The 23,914-nt window shown below is 34.6% G+C and overlaps 1 protein-coding gene across 1 annotated transcript in view; it reads right to left on the reverse strand.

Moving 5' to 3' along the window:
* LOC148829612 (membrane-associated guanylate kinase, WW and PDZ domain-containing protein 2-like) overlaps positions 1-23,914 on the reverse strand; it is a 388,779-nt gene that overhangs the window by 250,139 nt on the left and 114,726 nt on the right. The window contains exon 2 of the mRNA XM_088923166.1: positions 4,291-4,407. Within this exon, the coding sequence (XP_088779292.1) occupies positions 4,291-4,407 (117 nt within the window). The remainder of the gene's footprint in view (positions 1-4,290; positions 4,408-23,914) is intronic.

Genomic DNA, 23,914 nt, shown 5'->3' on the forward strand with positions numbered 1-23,914 from the left:
CTTTGACTATTTTTAAAATATTCATGTTATTAAGTATGTTGTACATAAGTTCCTTGATGCCATTTAAAAGAACAATTCCTTCAAATTCCTTACCGATTCAAATTTCAGCTTCTGTCCCTATTGTGTATTAAAATAAAACATGGAGATCAGTAACATTTTAAAATGAGCTCTGATGTCACTGATTTTTGTGAGGTTGAGCCTAAAACTCCAAATCTCTTTCTTGACCAGAGGGAAAGAAGGAGTCATGACTCAGTTCTGTTGCAATTTTCACTATACCAGTACAAATCAGGGAAAAACGAATCTGCAAATAAACCTAATAGTGCAAATATGAAAAACCCAGCAAAGAAGAATGTATTTTAAGACATTATAACAGTACTAGGAAAACACAGTTGATTTAGACATAGTGTACAGTATTTTAAAAGAATGAACTGTGGTCTTCACTTTGTGGTGTCAAATCTAGGCCCAGTAGGGAACTGATATGAGCATCAGAGCAGGAATACATCCACAATTAGCACACTGATGAACGTTGCTTACTGACATTTGATAACTAGTTCTACTTTATTTTTTCAGGATCTCTCTATTAAAGTGGATTTTTTTTGGAAAGTTCTATGATTAGTTTAATTTCTAAAACAGTAATTTTAGAGTTCAGTACGTTTGATTATACCATTAAGTTTCCATGAGTGGCTATCAGAAAATAAAAAAAAAAAATCAGGACATCTGTACTCTTCAAAAAAAATGTTTCACCATCTCCTCTTTATCTTTATCCCAATAAAGTATCTTTTCTTAATTCAAGTTCTAAACAACTGGTTTTGGTCCCAGGCTCTTAACATACCATTATCCATTCCCTAAATACAAATGTATTTGATTGCAAATTATGCTTGTGTCTGAGTGTGTCAATGATTTTACATACCTTCAGCCTCTTGAGGCCAAGTATAAAAGGATACTGCACTTATTGTAACTTTCCTACTTTAGCTACACTTACATCAGCCGGGATTTGCTTAAATGTTAAACAAGTTCTTTGGGTCATTAGCCTGAAAATGCGCTTCCCTTTGTAACCTGTCTCTGAAAAGTAATTTCAGTTTAGTATGTCAAATGACAAGCTGTAGAGGAAATTGATAGTGGTCAAATTATTTTTTTGTAAATTTTAAATGTAAATGTATATTTACAAATATATATTTATATTTTATTTCTATTCAACATGTTTGTATGAGCTTTACCAAAAAGCATAAATGTCATAATATTTCAGCCCATCATTCTCTGTTTTTCACATTCATCATGTGGAAAATGGAGGCATTTCTTTACACAAAGGGTTGCAGGGGTATGGAATGTACTGGATGAGATACTTAGATCAATTACAGTGGTGCTAGAAAGTTTGTGGACTCTTTAGAATTTTCTGAATTTCTGCATAAATTTGACCGAAATGTGATCAGATCTTCATCTAAGTCATAAAAATAAAGAGAACCCAATAAAACAAATGACACACAAAAGGATATACTTTTTCATTCATTTATTGATCAAAATGATCCAACATCAAATGTCTGTGTCGGAAAAAGTATGTGAACCTCTAGGATTATCAGTTCAGTTAAGGGGATAATTAGAGTCAGGAGTGTCAATCAATGGGATGACAATCAGGTGTGAGTTTGGGTGGCCCTGCCCTATTTAAAAAACATAAACCTGAGTCTCCACTATCAAAGCCTGTTCGTCACCACACAGGTTTGTGAACGCATGCCATGCCCCGATCAAAGGAGATTTCTGAGGACCTCAGAAAAAGAGTTGTCGATGCTCATCAGGCTGGAAAAGGTTACAAAACAATTTCTAAAGACTTTGGGCTTCATCAATCCACTTTCAGGCAGATAGTGCACAACTGGAGAAAATTCAACACTGTTGTTACTCTCCCCAGGAGTGGTCGTCCAGCAAAAATCACTCCACGAGCAAGGCATATAATATTCCAGGATATCACAAAGAACCCCAGGGTAACGTCTAAGGATCTGCAGGCTTCTCTTGCACTGGCTAATGTCAGTGTTCATGAGTCCACCATCAGGCAAACACTGAACAAGAATAGTGTGCATGGGAGGATAGCAAGGAGGAAGCCACTACTCTCCAAGAAGAACATTGCTGCCCATTTAAAGTTTGCTAAAGACCACCTGGGTGAGCCAGAAGACTACTGGAAGAATGTTCTGTGGACGGATGAGTCGAAAATAGGACTTTTTGACTTAACTGAGAAACGTTGTTTGGCGAAAACCAAACACTGCATTCCAACATAAGAACCGCATCCCAACCGTGAAACACAGTGGTGGCAGTATCATAGTTTGGGGCTGTTTTGCTGCCATGGGACCAGGATGGCTTGTCATCATTGACAAAACTATGAATTCTGGATTGTACCAGCAAGAAATTTCGCGTTTTGGAATGGCCGAATCAAAGTCCAGACCATAATCCAATAGAAATGTTGTGGCAGGACCTGAAGCAGGGAGTTATGGGAGGCCACCAACATCATTGAGTTGAAGCAGTTCTGTAAGGAGGAATGGGCCAAAATTCCTCCAAGCCGAAGTGCGGGACTGATCAACAGTTACCATAAACGTTTGGTTGAAGTCATTGCTGTGAACTGAAATCATAAGTTCACATACTTTTTTCGACAAAGACATTTAATGTTGGATCATTTTGATCAATAAATGTAGAAAAAGTATATCCTTTTGTGTATTATTTGTTTTATTGGGTTCTCTTTATCTATTTTTATGACTTAGATGAAGATCTGATCACATTTGAGGTCAAATTTATGCAGAAATTCAGAAAATTCTAAAGGGTTCACAAACTTTCTAGCACCACTGTAGCTACTTATAAATGGGCTAGATGCACCAAATGGCCTCCTCTCATTTGTACTGTAATCTTTCTTATTTTCTTATGTTTTAACTGATGACTTCAATGATGCTAGTTTTCCAAAAACAGTTTCTCCTTTATGGCTGCACGTTGTCAAATCAGAAACAGCTCTGAGTTAATGAGTTTCAAAAGACCATGTGTATTCTGGACCACAGACAGAAACCTCAAACACTTTGCAGTCCCTTCACTTTTGTTTGCCTTGTGCAAAGAATCAATGTGCTTACATACAGTATCATGTAGATGAGAAATGCATTTCTGCTCTAAGGATTTGAACTATTTTGAACATAATGTCTATATAAGATAGTACTGCTAAAAGGGTTTAATGGGAAATCGGTGAGGGTAGCACCCATATTTTAAATGGGGTTCTGACATCACTGTTTTGCCAAGCCATGGCTGTGCATATCAAATAGGAAATAATTTGTTAACGATGTAAAACTAAATATTGAGAGGCGTGATACAGGTACATAGGGTTTGGTATCCTGAAAGCTTCACTATGAGCATCACAGATTGAAAACATGTATTCAGAATGTACTGTATGTATTCAAAATGTTCTTAACCAGAATTTGGCAACAAACACATTGTGAAATTTAAATTACCAATATTATAAACTATAAAATGCTATAGTAAAAACAGATGATGCAGTTTATTTTTAGAAACAAATTACATTCAGTTTAGATGCTTGAAAAAGCCATCGGGGTTTGATGCCTCTCTGTGCTGTGGAATCAGTATGCTGTTCTTCAAGATTCAAAATGTAATCATATGCCTCTGTGCAAGATCAGAATTTGAACAGGCTTACTAAAAATACTTACTACATCAATAAATCTTTATTACTTACAAAGACAATTTTAGTTCCAGTTTATTTTATCCAAATGACCTTTACATAAAATTGAGGGATTTTATCAGTAAACCTAGAGGTAGGATCCAGCAGTTATTTGTCCAATGTTTCTCAATGGGGAGCTTAAATACTGCCCTGTATGCAAGATCTTTTAGTTCCTTTTAATGCAGCTGTCTGCCCTTCTCATAAGATTTAGGTGAAACCAAGACATTCTAGTGAGCTACATTTAACATTAAACACAACGTTTCGGCTGTGTTGCTTATACTCGAAGAAGGCTCCACAGCTGAAATGTTGTTTTCTTTCTTCTCTTTTCAGCATGGAATAAACCTATTACTTGTACTTAAGACATGCAGCATAAGAAAATAAACTATGGGTAGGGACAACATACTTTTTACAGTAATAAAGATAAAACTGGAAATTGGTATATAAAATAAAAGAAAGGCAAAATCCATGTTTACATGCCAAATGAAAGCACACAATGAAATACTTGTAACAAGCCCAAAAACGGACTCATCATGATGAAACCATATTTTCAAAAGGTAACACAATTCAAAGACTATTAGATTTCAGACTTGACTTACACGGCACTGTCCGGAGGTAGAGGTTATCTCGAATGATTTGCTGAAGCTCGTGATCCACGGAGCCCTTCTGGAACCGTAAATTGAGGTAGTGGCGAAGGTCTTTATCAACTATACCCCCTGCACACAAAAAACATACAGTATTCCAGTTATTATAGTAACGAATAAAAGGCACTTTCATCATAATTATTATTCATATGGTCCACATGGTGAGTGATTAGAACTGCTCTAATGCTTGGAAGTCCTAGTTATTTACTGTATTAATTTTAATGTTTTTTTTTCTAAGAAATAATAAAGTCTTTGGATGGCGTGGTGGCTCAGTGGTTAGCACTGCTGTCTTGCAGTGCTGAGGCACTGGGTTCAATTCTGGGCCTGGGATGCTATCTGTGTGGAGTCTGTATGTTCTCCCCATGTTCTCATGAGTTTTCTCTAGTTGCACCAGTTTCCTCCCAAACCCTAAAAATATACTGGTAGGTTAACTGGCTTCTGGGAAAACTAACCCTAGGTGTGTGTGTCTGTGCTTCCTGTGATGGAATGACGTCCTGTCCAGGGTGTACCCTGCCTTGCGTACATAGCATGCTGTGATAAGCCCCAGCTTCCCTATAACCCTGAACTTAGAAGAAGCAGTTAGAAAATAGATGGATGGCATAAAGGCTGTATAAAGTGACAATAACTGCAAACTTTTGTATTCTCTACAATGTTTTCTGACACAAAAGTAAAATTTGCATAGTTAACCATTATATACTATAAAAAGTCAGAATTTTACTGTATTAAAAAAAAGCACGTAACTAAGCAAATATCCACTGAAGCTGTTTGAAAGAAAGAACACAGGGCAAGAGTCATGTAGCATAGTATTTATTGTGTCAATTAAGCTATTTTGTTTGCTTAAGATAGAACATTTGCTTCATATTCTTAACATTTTTTAAAAGACAAACCACTTTAAATTTTAAATTTTGTGTGCATTCAGAGGCTATACTTGATTTCAGGCATAATGATTGCTTATAGTGTACTGTAAACAAAATCATATCAAACACCCTAGATACTACACAAACTCATCCAAGATCTGAACAAAGCAAAGACACTAACTTTAACTTCCAGTAATAATGTTGATGAACAAAATATGGACAGGTTTCTCTCATCAAACATGAAATTCACTCATACACTCAATATTGAGCAGTAGTCTTCTCAATCACAAGAAAAACTCATATGTGAGTCTGCCAGCAAAAAAAATAATAAAAAGCACTCAGGTTCTCCACCAACTTGAGACTCTGCTGCTGTCTTGCCTCCCCCACGCATCTCCCTTGTGGAAAAGCATTTCTCAGCCCAGCTCGTGTGTTCAAAAAGTTTTTTACATTAGCGTTTATGCCTGATTTCACTGCCCTTTTCTTTTTATAAGTATATTCCATTATTATGGCATTTTAAGTCTCAGGATTCAATGTCATTCCACCTTATTATTAATTATATTTTACTCCTTCATGCTTAATTATAATCATATTATTTTATTTTTTAAAGGGGAACTGCAGCCCAAATTTCTCTAATCAGTTATTCAATCACATTTACAAAATAAATTGACAAATTAAGCACAAAAAAGTGAACTTTGTGAAAGTACTCTATGGTCTGGTCGCCATTTTATCACAAACCACTGTTCTCGCCATGTGCGAAAGCAAGAGTTTGTGAGAATTGTGACATCAGGCGGCCCTCCCTGCTCACTACTAACTGTAATGACTAACATAATGTGATGTACGAGCAAAAAAGTGCTGGTCATGCAGCAAACATTTCACGCAGAAATGTTCTAATGTGATCGGCATGTAGAGGCGGTGTGGTGACTCTGTAGCTAAGGATCTGGGCCTGTGGCTGGAAGGTTGCCGGTTCGTATCCCGCGGCCGGCAGAGGAATCCTACTCCTGAGCAAGGCCCTTAACCCCAGCTGCTCCAGGGGTGCCTGCGCTCTGATCCCGTTTCTCTCCCTGTCTGTGTCTCTCATGGAGAGCAAGCTGGGGTATGTGAAAAAGACAAATTCCTATTACAAGAAATTGTATATGGCCAATAAAGTGATCTGATCTTTTCTTAACAAGTAAGTAGTATTTGTTGACAAAGTCGTCTTGAAGTCGAAAGCAATATTTCTATTGGATTAAAAGAGATGTACAGCATTCACAAGTCTGATTGTATAGAATATAATAGGGCTGCTTCCAGTCACCAGACGTTTTGTTACCCCATTCTGAATGCAGAAAATGACGGCAATATGGCGATGCACATACCGTACCTGGAAATTTCAGTCTATTTTGAGATGTAAATTGGAGGTTTTACATGTTACTGTGCACATTTTAATGTCATTGTGGTTTGAAATGCACTAATAAATTCTGATTCTTTCTAACCCCAAAATAAAAAAAAATGCATTGCAGTTCCCCTTAAGTTAAGTTACAGTAGCTGTTGATGAGAATAACAGGGAAACTGATCCTTGCTTCTGTTATTCTTAAGAATTTACCAAGGGAAACCTGTACAGTCAAATAAGGGCTTCTTACACTGATTGCACATTGCTACTGTACAGTATGTAACACAGAACATAGTACTATGAAAAGAAAAAGAGCATAGTCATAAATAAACAAATAGTTCCTATTCAAAGGTACTGTACAGATATAGATACAGATAATCGTTATTTTAAATCTACAAGGGATGTGTACTGTATGTTCTATGTTGTCTTTTGGGGGTTGGGCCTGGTAACAGAAAGCATTTTGTTTTCACATTCATTAACAAGCTAATAGTATTTACTGGCAAATTTGGATGAGGAAAAGAATATAGATTAATTCTGCATTAAAAGGTGAAAGGAAAGAAAAAAAGCACCTTGTTTCAGATGTGGAACCTTTTTCAGGTATTTATTAATAAAATTTCATAACACATAATAATACTGCAAAAGACTCCATATTTAAAACATTTTCTTCTTCCTTCTGTAAGATCTCTACAGCAGTTATTCCTTTGCAATTCACAACTGACGCACCTTCCCACTCAGACCTGTTCATTAAAATTTTTGTTGGTTTGGTAGTCACATTCACTGATATTTTGAATGTTTCCGTGGTTTTTTATCTGAAGCACTCTATTGAGGTGTATTGTAGGTTTATATTTTCTCAACATGCTCTTTCCTAACTGGATGATTTATAACTCTTGCTGACAGTGGTGTTTTAGTAACATTTCATAAACGAAATACACAAATCACAGAGGGGTTAAAGTTTTATTTTTACCAGTTCAAATGACCTCATTGTCATTTATTGTGCTCTCCTAGAACTAAAGCACTTTATATTTACAGTAGTATGCCATTTGATGGCCTCACTTACAGGATAAAGCCCAGCGTTAAATAAAGATCATGTTTCTCAAAGTAGTTTCACTTAAACCTTTTCACTGAAACATGGATGTAAAAAATCAGTGTTCAAACTATTAAAAAGGGTTATCATTGGACAATAAAATGACCAAGTTACATGTACTGTATATGTGAATGTCTAATCTTCTTTGAAAACTAGTTTTTGCATACTTTGTCACAAAGAATATCCACATTTTAACCAAATTATGTTCATAAATGGGTGAAAAATATGATAGTTGCTTTTGTTGTTTTCTCTTCTCACTAGATAATGAATTAGAAGTTTTGAAGACCAATGTTTGGTTTAACAAAAGTCACAATTTATACACCAGACTCAGAGTGATCAGAAGACTCACTGTTGTCATGTGTCTTGAAGAAACTGCCTACGAATGCTATTATTTATGGATAAATAGTGATCTTGTACCAAACAGCTTGAAGGTAAAACTCAGGGGAAGTACTGTATTTTAAGAGCCCTTCAAAAAAGATGAAAGCAGCCAAATGTTTACTACCTCAAAGTGTGTTCTGATTTTAGAGGGAGGACAATTAAAAAGAAAAAAAAAGAATGCCAATAGAGCAAGCAAATGGTGCTCAGAGCTTCAAATTTGTTAAATTAAAAATAATGAGGTATACAGGACTGCCAATGTAGCTACAAAGAGATCAAGTCACACCAAACAAGCTTTACACTACTTGTTTAAATTTGGGTGGAAAAATATTCTAGAAAGCATGTATTACAATGTGAAATGTACTGTATCTTTCTTTGCCTATTATAGTTTCTTCCAGACAACTACACATGAGCAGCACATAATTAGAAAGAAAAAAGTATTAAATAATTGAAACTATTTAACAAAGCATATGCTTATAATGAAAGCTTGTAGTTTGTTTACAGTCTAAAACATGTTACTGACATTTCTGATTTGTTTTTATTTGTATTGTATTTGTATACTAGCTCAGGTCTTATAAGTTTTTTTTACATAATAATAAAAATATAATATAGTAGGTTTTATCATTAAAACCTGTACAGGAGCACTGCAACCTATTGCATCATTGGCAAAATATTTAAAGTCCTTGTGTTTTCACATTTTTATTGTTGTTTTATTACTGAAGCTTTCACTTTTCAGAGAGTTCTTAAACATATAACTGAGCACATTTTCTCTGTTTACATCCTCATGGTACCAAAACACTATCCACAAGTTAATTTTAAATGATACACAGCTGATCCAACATCACACAGTCAAAACCTGGAAAGTTCCCCATTCCGTAGGTCAAACCCCTGGAGAGACCTGTCGTGCACTGATCTCCAATAAAATCTTACACTAGACTTCAAAGCCGAGGTGTGCTCAGGGATTTTTTTTTCACTTCAGTTGTATAATGGAAAATCTGTTTCATGTTACCTTTGAAACGAAAGTAGGCAGGACAAGTTTTTGAACATTTGGGAATCAGCAGACGCTGATGTTGTTTCCTTTAAAGCAGCAGAATTCATGTACAACAGCATTAATAAGCACAGCCTGAAATGCTCCTGCCACCCCCTACTCCCCTATGCATCCCTGCAGGTCACAATACACTGAAAGGTTTCAAGGCTGTTTGCAGTAAATATGCAGTCTCAGCAAAACCTGTGCATTTAAAAAGTTTAAATAGAAAAAAAAAGAAGTTAAATAAACATGAAAAAGCAAGAGTAGATGAAATTATGCAGTTTTATCAAAGTAAAAATCAATTTTAAAAACGATAGTAATAAAGGTCACAATAATACTGATCAAAATTTAGGAGACAATTAAAGGTAGTGAAATATTTGAAAGCTTTTAAACCATATAATAGCCATTCCTTTTTAGTTCTGCTGATTTTTTATACTGTATGAGGTTCCATTCATTTCTGTATTATCTGAATAACCTCTAACTAGTTTTAACTAACTAGTAGGTTAATAATTCTCAAGGAGTACTTTAACCAATGCCAGTATGATGTGGCTAGTATTGAGCATTGCTGGTCTCTGCATTAAAATTCTAATCCAGCAAAGGATGTCTGAACTAAAACATGTACATTATTTAATTGATTTGTATGAATTAAATGACAAACCTCCTTTTAATTGCAGTTTCTATTCACAATGCCATTCATTGATAGTCATTCTTTTCCCTCCTTTTTGGTAGCAATAACATCAGAGCTTTACCAGGCAGAAAACATTACATTGTCAGTTCCTATTAGACATGACAGCATCCAAATGCTGTACAAGAATATAATTAAAAACTGAACATCGAATACACAAGTTTCCTTAAAATCCATTAAACCACAGAAAATTGTAAAATATTAAATTCTTTAAGAAATACATTTCAGATAATACTGAAGTAAATCAGATACTGTTCATTAAATAGACTATTTTAACGCATCACAATTCACCTAACTGTGAGTCTTAGTGGTGGTGTTTATATAGAATTTGTTAAAACAATGATTAACCTTGCAATAAAAAATCAATGGTCTCCGCTATGGTTTATGTTACATCAAAACACTCTTCCATTAACTGAAAATAACAAGACAGAATCATACAATGGAATGGCAGTACAATAGCCCTCACATGCATTCATGCACCCTAAATCTCCAAAAAAACATTCTGCTGCGTTATTAAAATAACTGTTTCCTATTTTCTAGAAAAAAAATATATCAAAGAAACCCCTTTCTGTAACTAAACCTATTTAGCACTCACCAGCAAACATGACAAACACACAGACACACACACTGAGCTTTCCGCTAAAACAGCTATCACAAAAGCTGTAAAAGCACCTCTTTGGCAGTTTTCACAGATGTTCTGGATGGCAAGATAGATCTTTGTTCGGCAAGTATCCTCGAACTGAGCTGTTCACTCTGTTTGCTCCAGCTCTAAAAATACCCTGTTTTTTAATCTCAGGATTTGTGGTGGATGGACAGAGCATCCCCCTTTGCTGCTAATTTAATACAAGGCTGAAGAGAGACGAGAGTGAAGACCGTTGGGAGGCAACAGAAGAAGAAGAAAGCTCTGCCAGTGGGGGCCTATCAGAACAAGCTGCAGTTTCTCATTGGCTCTGGAGAAAGAGAGGTCCTGCAGCTCCCCCTGTCTTCCTCTCACAATTCTGCATCTAAAAGTTGTTCTTTGATACAGATGCTTCATGGCATATTGCAAAAATGCCAGCTTTCCAACAACAGATGCATCTGCTAACTGGTGTAAACTGGAATCATTCACCTTGTGAAAACAGCTTTGGCATGCAAACATTGGAATCCAGAGTAATACGAAGCATGCCTTTAGTTTTTAGTGTTAACCATTGTTTCATTTCTGTCTTTTGAGATGTACTGTAAACAACATGTGTCTTGATATCAGCTCATGGTTACTTTACATAATACTGTGCAACCCTGACCATTAAAATAATAATGCAACAATCATAGTTCTGGGGATTGAGATAAACAAAACTTCTTTGATAAACACAAAACAGACAATGTATATCCACATACTGTAAGTGATATTCCTAAAATACCACTAATTATTTCAGAAAATCGGTGTGTAAAATACAATTAACAGTTAAAATTACAGTAAGTGGTAAGAAAAACATTCCTATAGAGTCTTTAAGCTCCATGTTTAGTTCTACACAGATGAATGTGGTATAGTATATTGTGTTACCAAATTAACTTGTTAAAGTTAAGGACTCGTCTTCTTGCATGAAAACTTGTTTTTACAAAGACAAAAGCACTGTAGAATATATTAAGATGTGATCTTTTTCAAAGAAGTGTGAGCTGATTAATGTCTACCGATACAATTGAATAATTTTCCTAAGTCTGAACAAGGTCTTCCATGACCCTGGAATTCACAAATTCTGCTTTATGTCAAATGAGAATCTGAACCAATAGCACTTCTTGTGTTTATTTCAGTATAAGATCCCTGGAACAGTAAATAAGCCACTCAGTTTTAGTTTTAAACAAATATTAATTCATTTACCCATGTATATGTTATAAAATACTGTATTTAATTAAATAAAACATCTACATCTTCTGTATGCTACATGCTCCCAAAACCTATGAGTGCTACAGCGATAACTTTTTTTGTACTGTACATCAAAACCAGTTATTCTTGTAAATATGTGGAAAGAGAACCACTGCACCATGTAAAGCAAACTTCTGAGGGAAAGCAAACACTCAAATGACATTTCTAGTATCATATCAAGTCTCCCCTATATAGCAGAAGAGTTCTCTGCAATTGGTAACTCTTTTCAGAAGTGCCTCTGCCAGCATGACGAGTGGCCTATTTAACAAGGAAAAAAAGCACACTGACATTCGTTTATTACCGACTGTATGGGCAATCCTATCACATGTCACATCTAATAAGCACAGAAGGGAAGCCTGATCTTAGAGATCATCAGTGACAGCACTGCTGCAAGTACAGCAGTCACAACAGGCAGCAATTTAGAGAAAACCAATAGCTTTCCCGGAAGGAGGCAGTGCAGAGCGAAGGGAAGGCAAGAAAATGTGGCAAGGGGCAAACAAACAGACCCATACTAAATGCATCCCTATTTCGATTTAACGAGGCGGCTATACTGTAAATTACTTTTAAATTAATGACCCTCTAAAGTACAGCTACTGCACAATGTCGTCTGCGAGTTAATTTTTTATGGGAACAAATGAAGGCTGTAGATATGAATTTTACATTTAAATGTGACTTTAGATTTGCTCTTATTTTTTAATAGTAACAGTCAAACTCAACGCTTAAATCCTGTTTAACAGACATTAATGAAGGTGGACATAGGGCCTCAAGCAATATCCCAATTTGTTGCCATTGATAGGTACGTTTTAGTCTCTGCAGTGAGGCTTACTTTTATTAAGAGAAATTATATCACTTAAATAGCAATTAAGAAACTAAATGAAAGTTATAAAACAAATTAGATATATCTTATAAAGAAAAGGGGTGATATTTTGTCAAATTAAACTATAACGTTCGAGATGTACAGTAAAACTATAAAGAAAATTAAATTGTTTATAATGTATCATTTTAATATATGCTTGTAATACCCTGTATATTAGAATAGTTGACTATTATGCACATTATGGCTACAGTTAAAGAAATAAAAAAGGATGTCCAATCGCTGCCAAAAAAGGATCAAAACAGGAATAGTAATACTGAAATCAAAAATTCAAGGTTATATTTTTAATAAACAGGAAAAGTGTTGTCTTAGTTTAAACATTTTGCAGTACTAGAATAAAATATAATCTAGAAACCACTATCGTTGTTGTTATTATTCAAATCTGTATTAAAATAACCAGAAATCCTAAGGTCTTTGCCTTTCATTTGCAGTTTGTAGCATGAAGCACAAATGTCACTTCAACTCAAATAGTTCTTTACATAGAAATATTTATTGTTAAACCGACTAAGACACTCAATATAATTCTAATGCTCTAATGACCACTTTCAGGATCACTAAGTTTATTTTTCCACAAATCAAGGCATAATACCCTGTAAGCGTAGATCACAATGTATCAACTGTAAGTAAATATTTTAAAAAACAAAGTGAAGATATGTTACCAACATTTATTCTAATATTCACTTTAAATTGTACAGTACAGTATTTCTTAAAAGTAACATGAAACAACATGAACAGTGAGGCTGGAGGGACAGAACAATAATCATTCTTTGTTGCTGTTAACTACATATCTCTTCCAAAGCTACTGTATATGAGGAGACTAACTGAAATTAAAATTAAACATCAATGCCATGTAATACTGTAGTTTACAATATTTTGACACATCAGCTTTGAATATAAGGATGGTGGAGCAAAATACATATAGTAACTACAAAGCTGATTGGGGTGCGTGTGCTATAGCAACAGCTTTTAAAATTTCATATCATTATGAGATACATTTTCAATTCACAGTATGTAATTCTGCACAGAGCTAATGTTATTGCATGAAAATTCTTGAATAACATTTAATTTACCTTTCAACAATGGTAAGTAATCTCACTAAGGAACAAAACAAGATGATAATGATATTTAAAAACCAGCAATCACTTCAGCCTGCTTGTGAAGAGAATGAAGTCATTCATAATTTTATGAATTGTGAAGATTGCTGAATATAAAACCAATTAAGCACTGAAATATGATTATTGGACACTGCTATGTGGTGCTGTAGTGCATAGTGTAAATGAGGAAAGTCTCCAGACACAAGTGTATTCGCATTTTTCTTTCAAATTAAGTTTTCAGAGAAGTGACTGATGAGTCATAGCAGGACTCACAGTATGGAAAAAAAACAGAAAAAAACTGAGATCACAAATAAAGTGAGAAATAGGAGAAATAAAGTGAATTCAAACATAACCCTGGGTCAAGAGACCCCCCTCTCCTTGTGAAAATGTCTTTGAAAATAAGTATTTCTGTCATTGAATCATCCTGCCTTAATTCTACAGTAAGAGGTTCTTTATGTCTCCGTTTCAATCATTTCTAATATTTTTTTAATTTATGATAAAACATTTGTATTCTGTTTTAATGCTGATATTAAGGGACAATTAAGTCCCCTCATGAAGAAACCATCTTTTTTTGTGAGAAACAAGCACTGTTACAGATATATTCCACTATGCAGATTAACAGAATAATTACAATCCATGATACTTTATCCTTATATACTGTATACAGTACACACACAACCAGTTTTACCTATTAAATGTGTGTGCTTTACCATACAACCCCAATACAGTAGCTACATTACTAAAGCAAAGTTGTTTAGCAAACCTCACATGCACATCATTTATTTTTTATATATACAAAAATTCACAAATTAAGGAATTACCCCCACTCTCAATACTTTAATGTTCATGAAGAGAAACATCATAGGATTATTAGTCAAATTAATTAAATTAGTCTAAAGGCTAGTCCAAAATGATCATATGTTCTGCCTTCATTTTACTTAAAGTTTACAAGGCATTCCTAGAACTCTTCATCACATGACAGAAGTTACTTGTAACATTACTTGATTACCTGAAGACAAATACACATCACAAAACATTATCTGTTGTTTGCTTGTAATTTATGGCTATTTATAAAACTCATTTCTAGGCTTCTTGATTTTGTGATTAAATTTGTACTCGGAAGTAATGAAACTACTGATACAAAATGCAAGTCAACAGCTGGGAAACAAATCATCACAGCAAGTACTGCACATGAAGAACACCAACAAACAGCTACTGTATAACAAAGGGACAGGTTTTCTAGTAAAATAAGGCTGTATTTTACAACAACAAAGTTGCTTGCATCTATTTTAACATTTCACTTTGATTCAAGTTGAGCTCAATGCAAAAAAGGACACTATCCCACACTGCTTTTTAGTAATACCACCTTACTGAATGATGGCACAGAAAACAATATTGGTTGACTTGTGAATAAAGGTTAAGGATCCTCTACAACAGCAAAACTATGTACTACAACATAAGGTTTCCTAATTTATTTATAAAGTAGATAACATACTGCTTAAACTATAAAAACACAATGGTAAACACTAGGCTTGAAGAGACTACTTACAGTATGAAAAAGACATAGCAGTGTTTGTGTTGTCACAGTATTTGTATCTTTCTGACACTGTGGGCAAGTGATAAAAAGACAAACAAAATGATAGTATATATAGTTAAAAGCTTAGAATTTAATTCGAGGCATGTTATTATTAGAATTGCACAAAGTACTAGTAAAACCTTGATTGACATTTTCGTCACCACACTGTAAAAAATATATTTCTGCTCTGGAATCAATCAAGAGAAGATCCAACAGATACTGTACATTCTGAAGCTCAATAGAATATCCTTCTTTGACTGATTAAATGAATTTAATCTTAAACAGAAGATTGTGAGGAGACCCCATCCCAGTATTCAAAATCCTGAAAAGTACTGATTAAGTTAACCCATTGGACTTTTGGAGTACCAACAGTGGAACATGAACCAGAGGAGAGGACACAAGCTGAAATTACATTTAAAACCAATAACAGGAGGTATATCTTTACGCAAAGTGTTATGGGAGTATGGAACAAACCATGGTGATGAAGCTAATTCCTTGGCTTCTTCATCAAATGGGTACATGAGATTCCCAATTACTGTAGCTGGAATCTGAAAGAGTCATTGGCCTGACTCATCTGACACCAGACGGAGACACAGATGTTTTTGTCACAGATTTGAACTGCTAAAATTAAACAATTCTGCAAACCATTCAGCTAATTGTCAGTACGTAAAAACAAGCAAAGGTGGAAACTGAGGGAGGCAAAGTGAAGAGAAATAAATAAGACAACAGACAAGTAAATAGAAATATAAAGAATATATATATATACTGTATACTGTATGTATTGCTTTGGACATTATTGTTAAAGTAGAGCAAGGGGAATAAATCTCATATCAGTTTTATCTCTGCTTGACAGGCAGCTAGAGAAAAATCCCAAATGTAACATTTTAGGGTCCCAAAAGACTGTTGAAGAACTTGAAAAAATGTAAATTGTTGAGGATACCCTCAGTGTGGGATAAAGAAGCAGAATGTGTTCATCCTCTAGAAAACATGTAACAAACAAAATATTAATAATCCGACCATTTATTCTGAGTGTTCTGGGTTTAATTTTTCGAGAAACCACACTCAACTACATAAATAGCAATAACAGCAACTGCATTTTTAACTAATGTCTAATCAGCTACATGCATGACAAACAGGTAAACCATCTTACACATTTCAACCCATCCAAACCAAGGGAAAGTGATTGTCACATTAACCACACATCATGACAGACCAATGCCAGATGGAATGTACTGTATGAAGATGTTCAGTTAACTAGTCTTCAGCATTCAAAAGCAGCTGTCCATGCTTCCTTTTCCTGACTTACTAACAAATTGAAAATGCATATTTTAAAAAAGAAACAAATACAGACTAAAATAAAGGATAATATAAGGATAAAGTGATGAGGCAACTTTAATAGATTCAAAGATTACATTATGTGAAGGACAGGAAAAACAATTATGCAAGTACAATAAATTCATAAAATGAAGAAGGCTAGTGCAAAATTGGTGGTAGTGAAATGTGAGTGCCCCGTAAAACAAAATGAAATAGTATGAACATATCAAGCATATAAAGATGTTAAAGATACAATGTTAATATCCCTTTTCATAAATTTAAGTGCAATTAGCAAATTACATTATTAATCTTTGAATTACAAACATCACAGCAAGGCTACAAGGTCACTGCTGCAGTCTAAACAGCTGGGTCGTTATCAGGTATTAAGAGGTGAACAGAGACTGAGATCATTCCACCACCAAGGAGTGAGAGATGACCAGACATTGGAAGTGGTGGGAATGGAGAGGGGGTCCAGAACTTCTGGTGGAAATGGTGGAGCACAGAGAGCAGGAGGGGGGATAAGGAAGCGTAAGACGGAGACTTGGATGGTGAAGAGGATGAGGCAGGGGTAGGTGTGGATTAGGGTAATGTTTGTGAAAGAGGATTCTGTAATGAGAATCAATGCTGCAGGCCTGTAATTGCTGTAAGAAACATTACAAGGAAGAGGAGCAAACAACCTCAAGAGGCAGGAGTGTGGCAGACAAGAAATGTATTGGGAGTAGGATAAGGAAGGTTCAGGAGTGACACAGAGATTCCTAGCAGAAGAGAAGGGGGAGGGGGCATGGTAGTGGAGCCAAAAGAAGAAGAGATAGAGAGGTCCACAAAGGTGAAATAATCTTTCTAGTTGGTGACAAGTTACTGCATCTGATCATTTCATCACTTTTTGGGTATATCCATACCTTTACGTGTATATTTACTGACTTCACATACAGTACTTGTATTTCTCCACCTAGTAATTTCCAACATATGCTTCTTTTAGGATCATACTTTTGTCAAAGAAATGTCCTATATTTCTTTATCATCTACTGTATATGCCAGATACCCTGAATAAAGGCATCATTTATTGTTGTTTATAAAAAAATTATATGGGAACAATATCTAGTATTAATTTGAAAAGGCTTCCCTTGTGGTGATTACTATCTCAAACAAAACATACTGAAATACGGGACATGGAATTTCAATATTTGATTATGAATACTCATATGATATGTTTAAATATTGATTTTATTTGCCAATTGCAAAAAAATCTTCACCAAAGAACGTCGAAGAGCTGTTGAGCAAAAGTTCCTGTTCCACTGTCATTAGTTACTGCAAAAGTGATTGTTGAAATACTCACACTTAAATATGTTTGTGCGTGGAAAGGGGGGCAGTGTGCCACAACATTGTTTATATTGATACACCTATAGGTGACTAGGAAGTGGCTAGCAAGAGAGAGCTTGCTGTATTTTTAGGGAACTTGGGTTTCTTCAGTAAAAGATATCTCAGTTAAAGACAGCTTTTCCTACTTGTGGGTATATTTTTAGAATAGGGAGACAGACTCCCATTTATTTTGTAGTGTCTGGGTTTGCAGAGATAGATATTTAACTGCAGGTTTATTGAATTTTTCAGAAGGCAACTTATCTCTTATTTTGGTCTCTGTAGGCATTATTTAAGAGTTTAATACTTAGTAGCAGTCTGGGGTTTGTGGGGGATTAAGATGTAGACCTCTGAAACCGTTTGTCTGTACATATTATAAATATACTAACTTGTGTGTTGTATATCTTGTTTTGTGTAACATAGTATTTGTATTGCCACTGATAATAAATATTTATTTAACCAAGTATGTCTGAAGTATTAACAAAGAATTCTCATGCCTCTAATTATACCAACCGCTTATTTGTTGAATAAACCGCTCGGTCAGTTCCTGATATTCAACATTTTTTAACCCTCCATTTGTAATATTTATAAAAAGTGTGCAAAGGGGTATAAAAAGTTTAATAAACACAGCAACAGTATATAACAGTAAGAAGAAACAGTGTTCCAGGAGCTGTGAGAAAAAGTGAAGTGAATTTTTATTTTTACTATGTCTAATAAATATGTCAACAGAGAAGCAGACAATTGGATATGATATACGTATTGCTGAAAATCGTATTAAAGAAACCTACAAGGTCCAATTAGCAGCTAGATTTCAGTGACTGTCAAGTGGCATGAAATTAATATTATCAAGCTTAATGAAGTATTTTAATTGTGTTTCCTTCTTTCTCTACTGTACATGTAAGCTTGAAGTGGACATATAACGATAAAGGAATCGAAGAAAACACAGAACAGTTAAAAATAACCTGATTTTTAACCAAAAAATATGGATTTAACATGAATGTTTTTGAAAAAGAAAAGTGGGCAGCTGTTGCTGCCACTGACTTCAAGTGGGTAGGGTAGAACAATCAGAAAAGCTCCAAACAGCAAATGTATTTCATCAAAGAATCTTGCATTGTTACACCCCCTGAAACAAGCAGTTGGATATGTTAAAAAAGTGGACTCATTTGATATTGATTAATTCTGCTTTGTTTGTTTTTTCCCAGTTCTGACTTCCCCCAAGAAAACAAAAAGATCCTACCTCTGGTGAAAAATGACTTGGAGCTATTACACATATTTTAAAAGAAATTAAATTATATTTATTTTTTTTATTTTTATTAAATTTAATTAAAAGCTTTTTGACTTGTTATTGGTTAGGTTTTGTCTGTTACAGAGGCTTTAATTTAGGCTTCAAGCAACTATTATTATTATTATTATTATAAGAAATGCACATTAGAAGAATGTTAAAATAGAGTGGCACCTAGCTCCAAAATGGTATATTGTAATATATTAGTAGCCAACAGAAATAAAAAATAGTAAGATGATTGGTGATATTAGTGCATTGAAGAAATGCAGAATTCCAGTTCAGCTCAACACAACAGAAAACTAGCCTCAAATTAGGTGAGATGTCAGGCAAAAGAACTTCAGTTTGGAAGAGATGATGTAAGATTTGAAAATGGAAGATCAAGCAAGCTAAATGGGCCAAATGTCCCATTCTTGTTTCTAAACATTCTTATGTTTTTAGGAACAGATGCTCTACTTTAAGACATTAATGATAAAACAATTAAGCATGATTAATAACTGGAAGTATTGTGAAATCTAAAAGTTCATTTTTATTTATACACAATTACACATTGGCTTAGCCTATGTAGCCTCTTATGGGGGAGCTACCTTATTTTGGCTAATTACATTTTATTACATTTTATGGAAAATTCTCCCTTCTCTTGTCTTATCTTTTGGTTTAGCATGTTAATAATATCACTAAAAAGATGCTGAACAATTTATGTAAATATTAAACTTTTAAAATTCAGTTTATAGGAATAGGAGTATGATTTAACAATTAGGGTCATCACAACAATTGCCAGGTTCCCTTTCAATAAAGACACATGAATTTGAAACATTAGGTTAATTTCATGAGCTGCTCTGTACCAGATGTGACCAAGCACCAAGCATGAAACCATATGAATAATTTCATTTTCTCTAGATTTTAATACACAAATAGACAAAGAATATAATCACCTCCAGGCTGGGTATGCGAGGGAGCTGTTTGCTTTCATTAGGAGGCATTAATGAGTACACAGCCTAAAGTGAAACATATTAGTCCTTTAATGGTGTTTTGAAACTTAGCTGTGTGATACTAAAGGGGACAAGCACAGCATGAATTCTGATATCCAGCATGGTTATTTGTTCACTGTAATTGTTATATACAATTGATTGCTTATTTTCCTCCTGCTACATTTCCAAAGACGTTTAATGATTATATTGTAACAGAGTTTAGAATTCAGATTCAACAGTTCTTTAAGGTATCCCAATGAGTCATATTGTTGTTCAAGTACATACAAAAAAATATTAACAAATACTAACTGTTCAAATGAATATGAAATGTCACAGTCACAGTTCTAGACAATATAAACATTGTGTTTACACAGAATTATTAATTGTGTTAATAAATTAAGTTGTATTAAAAAAGCACTTCATGAAAGTATAACAAACCTTACAGAAGCTTTTCTTCAATTCATCTCATGTTTCTACAATGACAGATGTCATTGTACAGTACATTTGTGCAAGAAGTAAGAAATATATACAGTAGTGCCTTGGAAAAGTATTCAGACTCTTCCTATGGTGTCCCATTTTGTGAAATTACTAAATGATACATACACTTTTTCAAATATTTTAACCAAAACTTAAATGTTCCAATTGAAGACCTCTAAGCGAAAGATAAAGTTACAGTAATTGTCAGCACGAAATAAAGAGGAAAAAAAATAAAATGTGCTGATTGCATTAGCAGTCATACGAGTAATATTTGTTGAAGCACCTTTGACAGCAATTACAGTTTCAAGTCTTTTTAGGCAAGTCACTACCATCATTCTACATTGGCATGGCCCAGTTTTTCGTGGCAGATTTGCTCAAGCTCTTTGAAGTTGCGTGAAGATTGAAGTGAAGTGACATTCGCGTTCTTATTCTTAAGCCACTCCCGTGTACTGTCGTTCCGGCCCTGTGCTGTGGAACATTTTCCAGCTGAAAACTGAAGTTGTTCCCTAGGTTTAAGCCTTTAGTACACAGACACTGGTCTTCCTCTAGTATTCACTTGTTTGCTACACGACCCTTTGTCATATCAAAGAACAGTGTTTTTAGGATAATTTTAGATATATTAGGACTTGTAAGATGATGCTTTTTCAAAATCTCATTTTAGAATACTCTCCTTAGCATGTTTTCTTCTAAACATAAATTAATGCCATGTTTTCTTAGTACAGGATACTCCACTCTGAGACAAAGGATTCCAATAGTCCTGTATTGATATGACAGGTGTACAAGGGTGTTGGACTCATGTGAGTTCATTTTCAAGGCATTCTTTTAAGCTTGCAGACTAGACAATGTTCCAATTCAGCAATTCAGCAAAGGCCTCCCTTACCAAGGAAAATAGTTTGAAGGTACTGTTATGCTCTATACGTGGTTTAAAAAGGCCAGGGTACAGTTTTAGCACGGCTGAGGATTTTATTTTAAGTCTGCAATAAAACTTCCTGTATTTCACTTCATTGGCTATTATGAGCCCTTTGTGTGAAAACTCTTGGGACTTCCTGCTCTAGATAAGGGCAGGGTCTGTCACACCAACATATATGATTAAGCTGTGCTTTCATTTTTAATGTTGCACTGGAGGACTGCTGCTCTTACAGTGTTTTCTAAACACATATTAAAGACCTTTTAGAGACCTTGTTTTAGGCCCCTCAACTTCACGCAATTGAATATTCAACTAAAAGCAGTGCCAACTTATTTGTAAAGCCAAATTTTCCTCCTTAGGAATTCCTCAATTGTGAATTTTGAAGAGAGTCATGAATATTTATTGTGAAAAAAAATGGAAAGCCATAAAGATCTTCTTTCTAATAATATTGTGTTGTGTATAACTACTTAGAATTCAGAGCAGCTGTTACATCTCAGTCTTATAAATAGTTAACATTTTGTTAAAGCAAGGAGCCCATTAGTTTCTAGGGAACTAAAATACAACTAATAAAATATGTAATTTAAGATATGTACTGTATATTTTTGTACTTATCAGAAAAAAGTAATGTTTTGAATTTAAGTGCTCAGCAACTTTTTCAAGAAGTACAGATTCCAAAAGTAATTTGTTATCAAAGGAATGCATATTGAAAAAGAATATTATTGTGGATGTTGGAAAACTCCTAGTGTATTTTTCTGTATCACTTGAAGAATAATACCATTAGCATGAATGTTGTATCAGAGATACAGTACCATTCCACTAAGTATCTTTAAAAGGAACAGTTTCTGGCATTCTATCTGATAAATGCTGGTGTTGTTTAATTACATTACTCTCACTTTCAGTAGTAAATCTGCTTTTGTGGCTTGCAGAGGTGTTAGCTTTCAATAGAAAATGGGTATAAATATGGATTTACAAACTACTCTTTCATTCTTTAGCTACACATACTCAATTATCTCAGTCAACACATTTATATGGAAAAAAAATATTTTCTCAAGAGTATCTATCAGTTCTAATGAATGCACATTTTTTTTTCAGAAAAATAGTATACTTTTCAGCCAGCTCATGTTTGGAGTTCACAGTACTGCTTCCACATGAACTGACTTAACCTGCCTACAATTACTTATCCTTTATGTAATATCCAGTGCTACTGCAGTTTAGGCTCACTGTGGCCTATACTGTGGCCTATAAAAGGCTATTTCATATACAGTGCAGTCCACAAGTATTAGGACAGTGACACAATTTTTGTTGTTTTGGCTCTGTACTCCAGCACATTGGATTCGAAATAAAACAAAATCAGAAAATGGTCCCCATGTTGAGAGACGACAGCAACAGACTCCAGATGCAAATGCCACACCTAGAATCAACTCTAGACCTTCTGTTAGCTCTCTTGTGCATGAACTAACGATGCAACGATCCACAGCTGGGCAAGAAACAACTGAGCGGTAAATTGTCCAATTACTTTTGGTCCCCTGAAATGGAGGAACTATGTAAAGAACATTCTGCACTTTAACCTCATAGTCATTGTTTCATTTCAAATCCAATGTGCTGGAGTACAGAGTCAAAACAAGAAATGTAGTTCTATACCAGTTAAATAACTGATGTCCTCAGAAATAAGTAAAAAAATTAGATGCAAAGACTGCCATTTTATTACTGTGTAGTCTATAATTGCATTTTAATTATCATATATTGTAATGGCTGGTGATCTATATGTTCTTGTGTTGCAGTTAGCGTTATGTTTAACCGATTGCTCACTCAGATTGGCATACTATATTTTTTAAGTATACTGTACCTTAAAGGTATAAACATCTGGTTAAAACGTATTTACCATAAAATGTTCTTACCTTTATAAAGTATTTGACTATCAGTCGAGTAATGAGAATATCAATGAAAGTGAGAACACTTGCTCTTCAGTTGAAGGACAGCACCTTGTTACAGTATTGTGTCCCTGTCACTGTACTGGATTATTTGGACCCACATAGACAGCAGGTCTCCTATCCAGGTACTGGCCAGGATCATACCCACTTAGTTTCACTAGGTTGCCAGCTGTGAGTTGCAGGGTGATATGGCTGCTGGCAAATTAGGAATCTGTACTTTAAAAGACGATAACACCAAAATAAGGATTTGAGGCCAAAATCTAACTACCCTATGCAACACAACACAATTATTCAATAGTTAAATAAATTCCACAGAACAGCTCTGGATAAGTCAAAAGTATTAAAAATACCCAGATGTACTGTCAGGTCTCGGCACGATGAATTATGACTTTTGAAATACAAAAGAAAGAAAAAATTTAGTATATATGATACAATAAAATTGGTTTTGTACATTTATTCATTAGGTCAGACATAATATTGGCCATTTAAAGAATGTTTAAGAAAAA

This window comes from Atractosteus spatula, chromosome 8, assembly GCF_055471065.1.
Source record: "Atractosteus spatula isolate fAtrSpa1 chromosome 8, fAtrSpa1.hap1, whole genome shotgun sequence".
Taxonomy (NCBI): Eukaryota; Metazoa; Chordata; class Actinopteri; order Semionotiformes; family Lepisosteidae; genus Atractosteus; species Atractosteus spatula.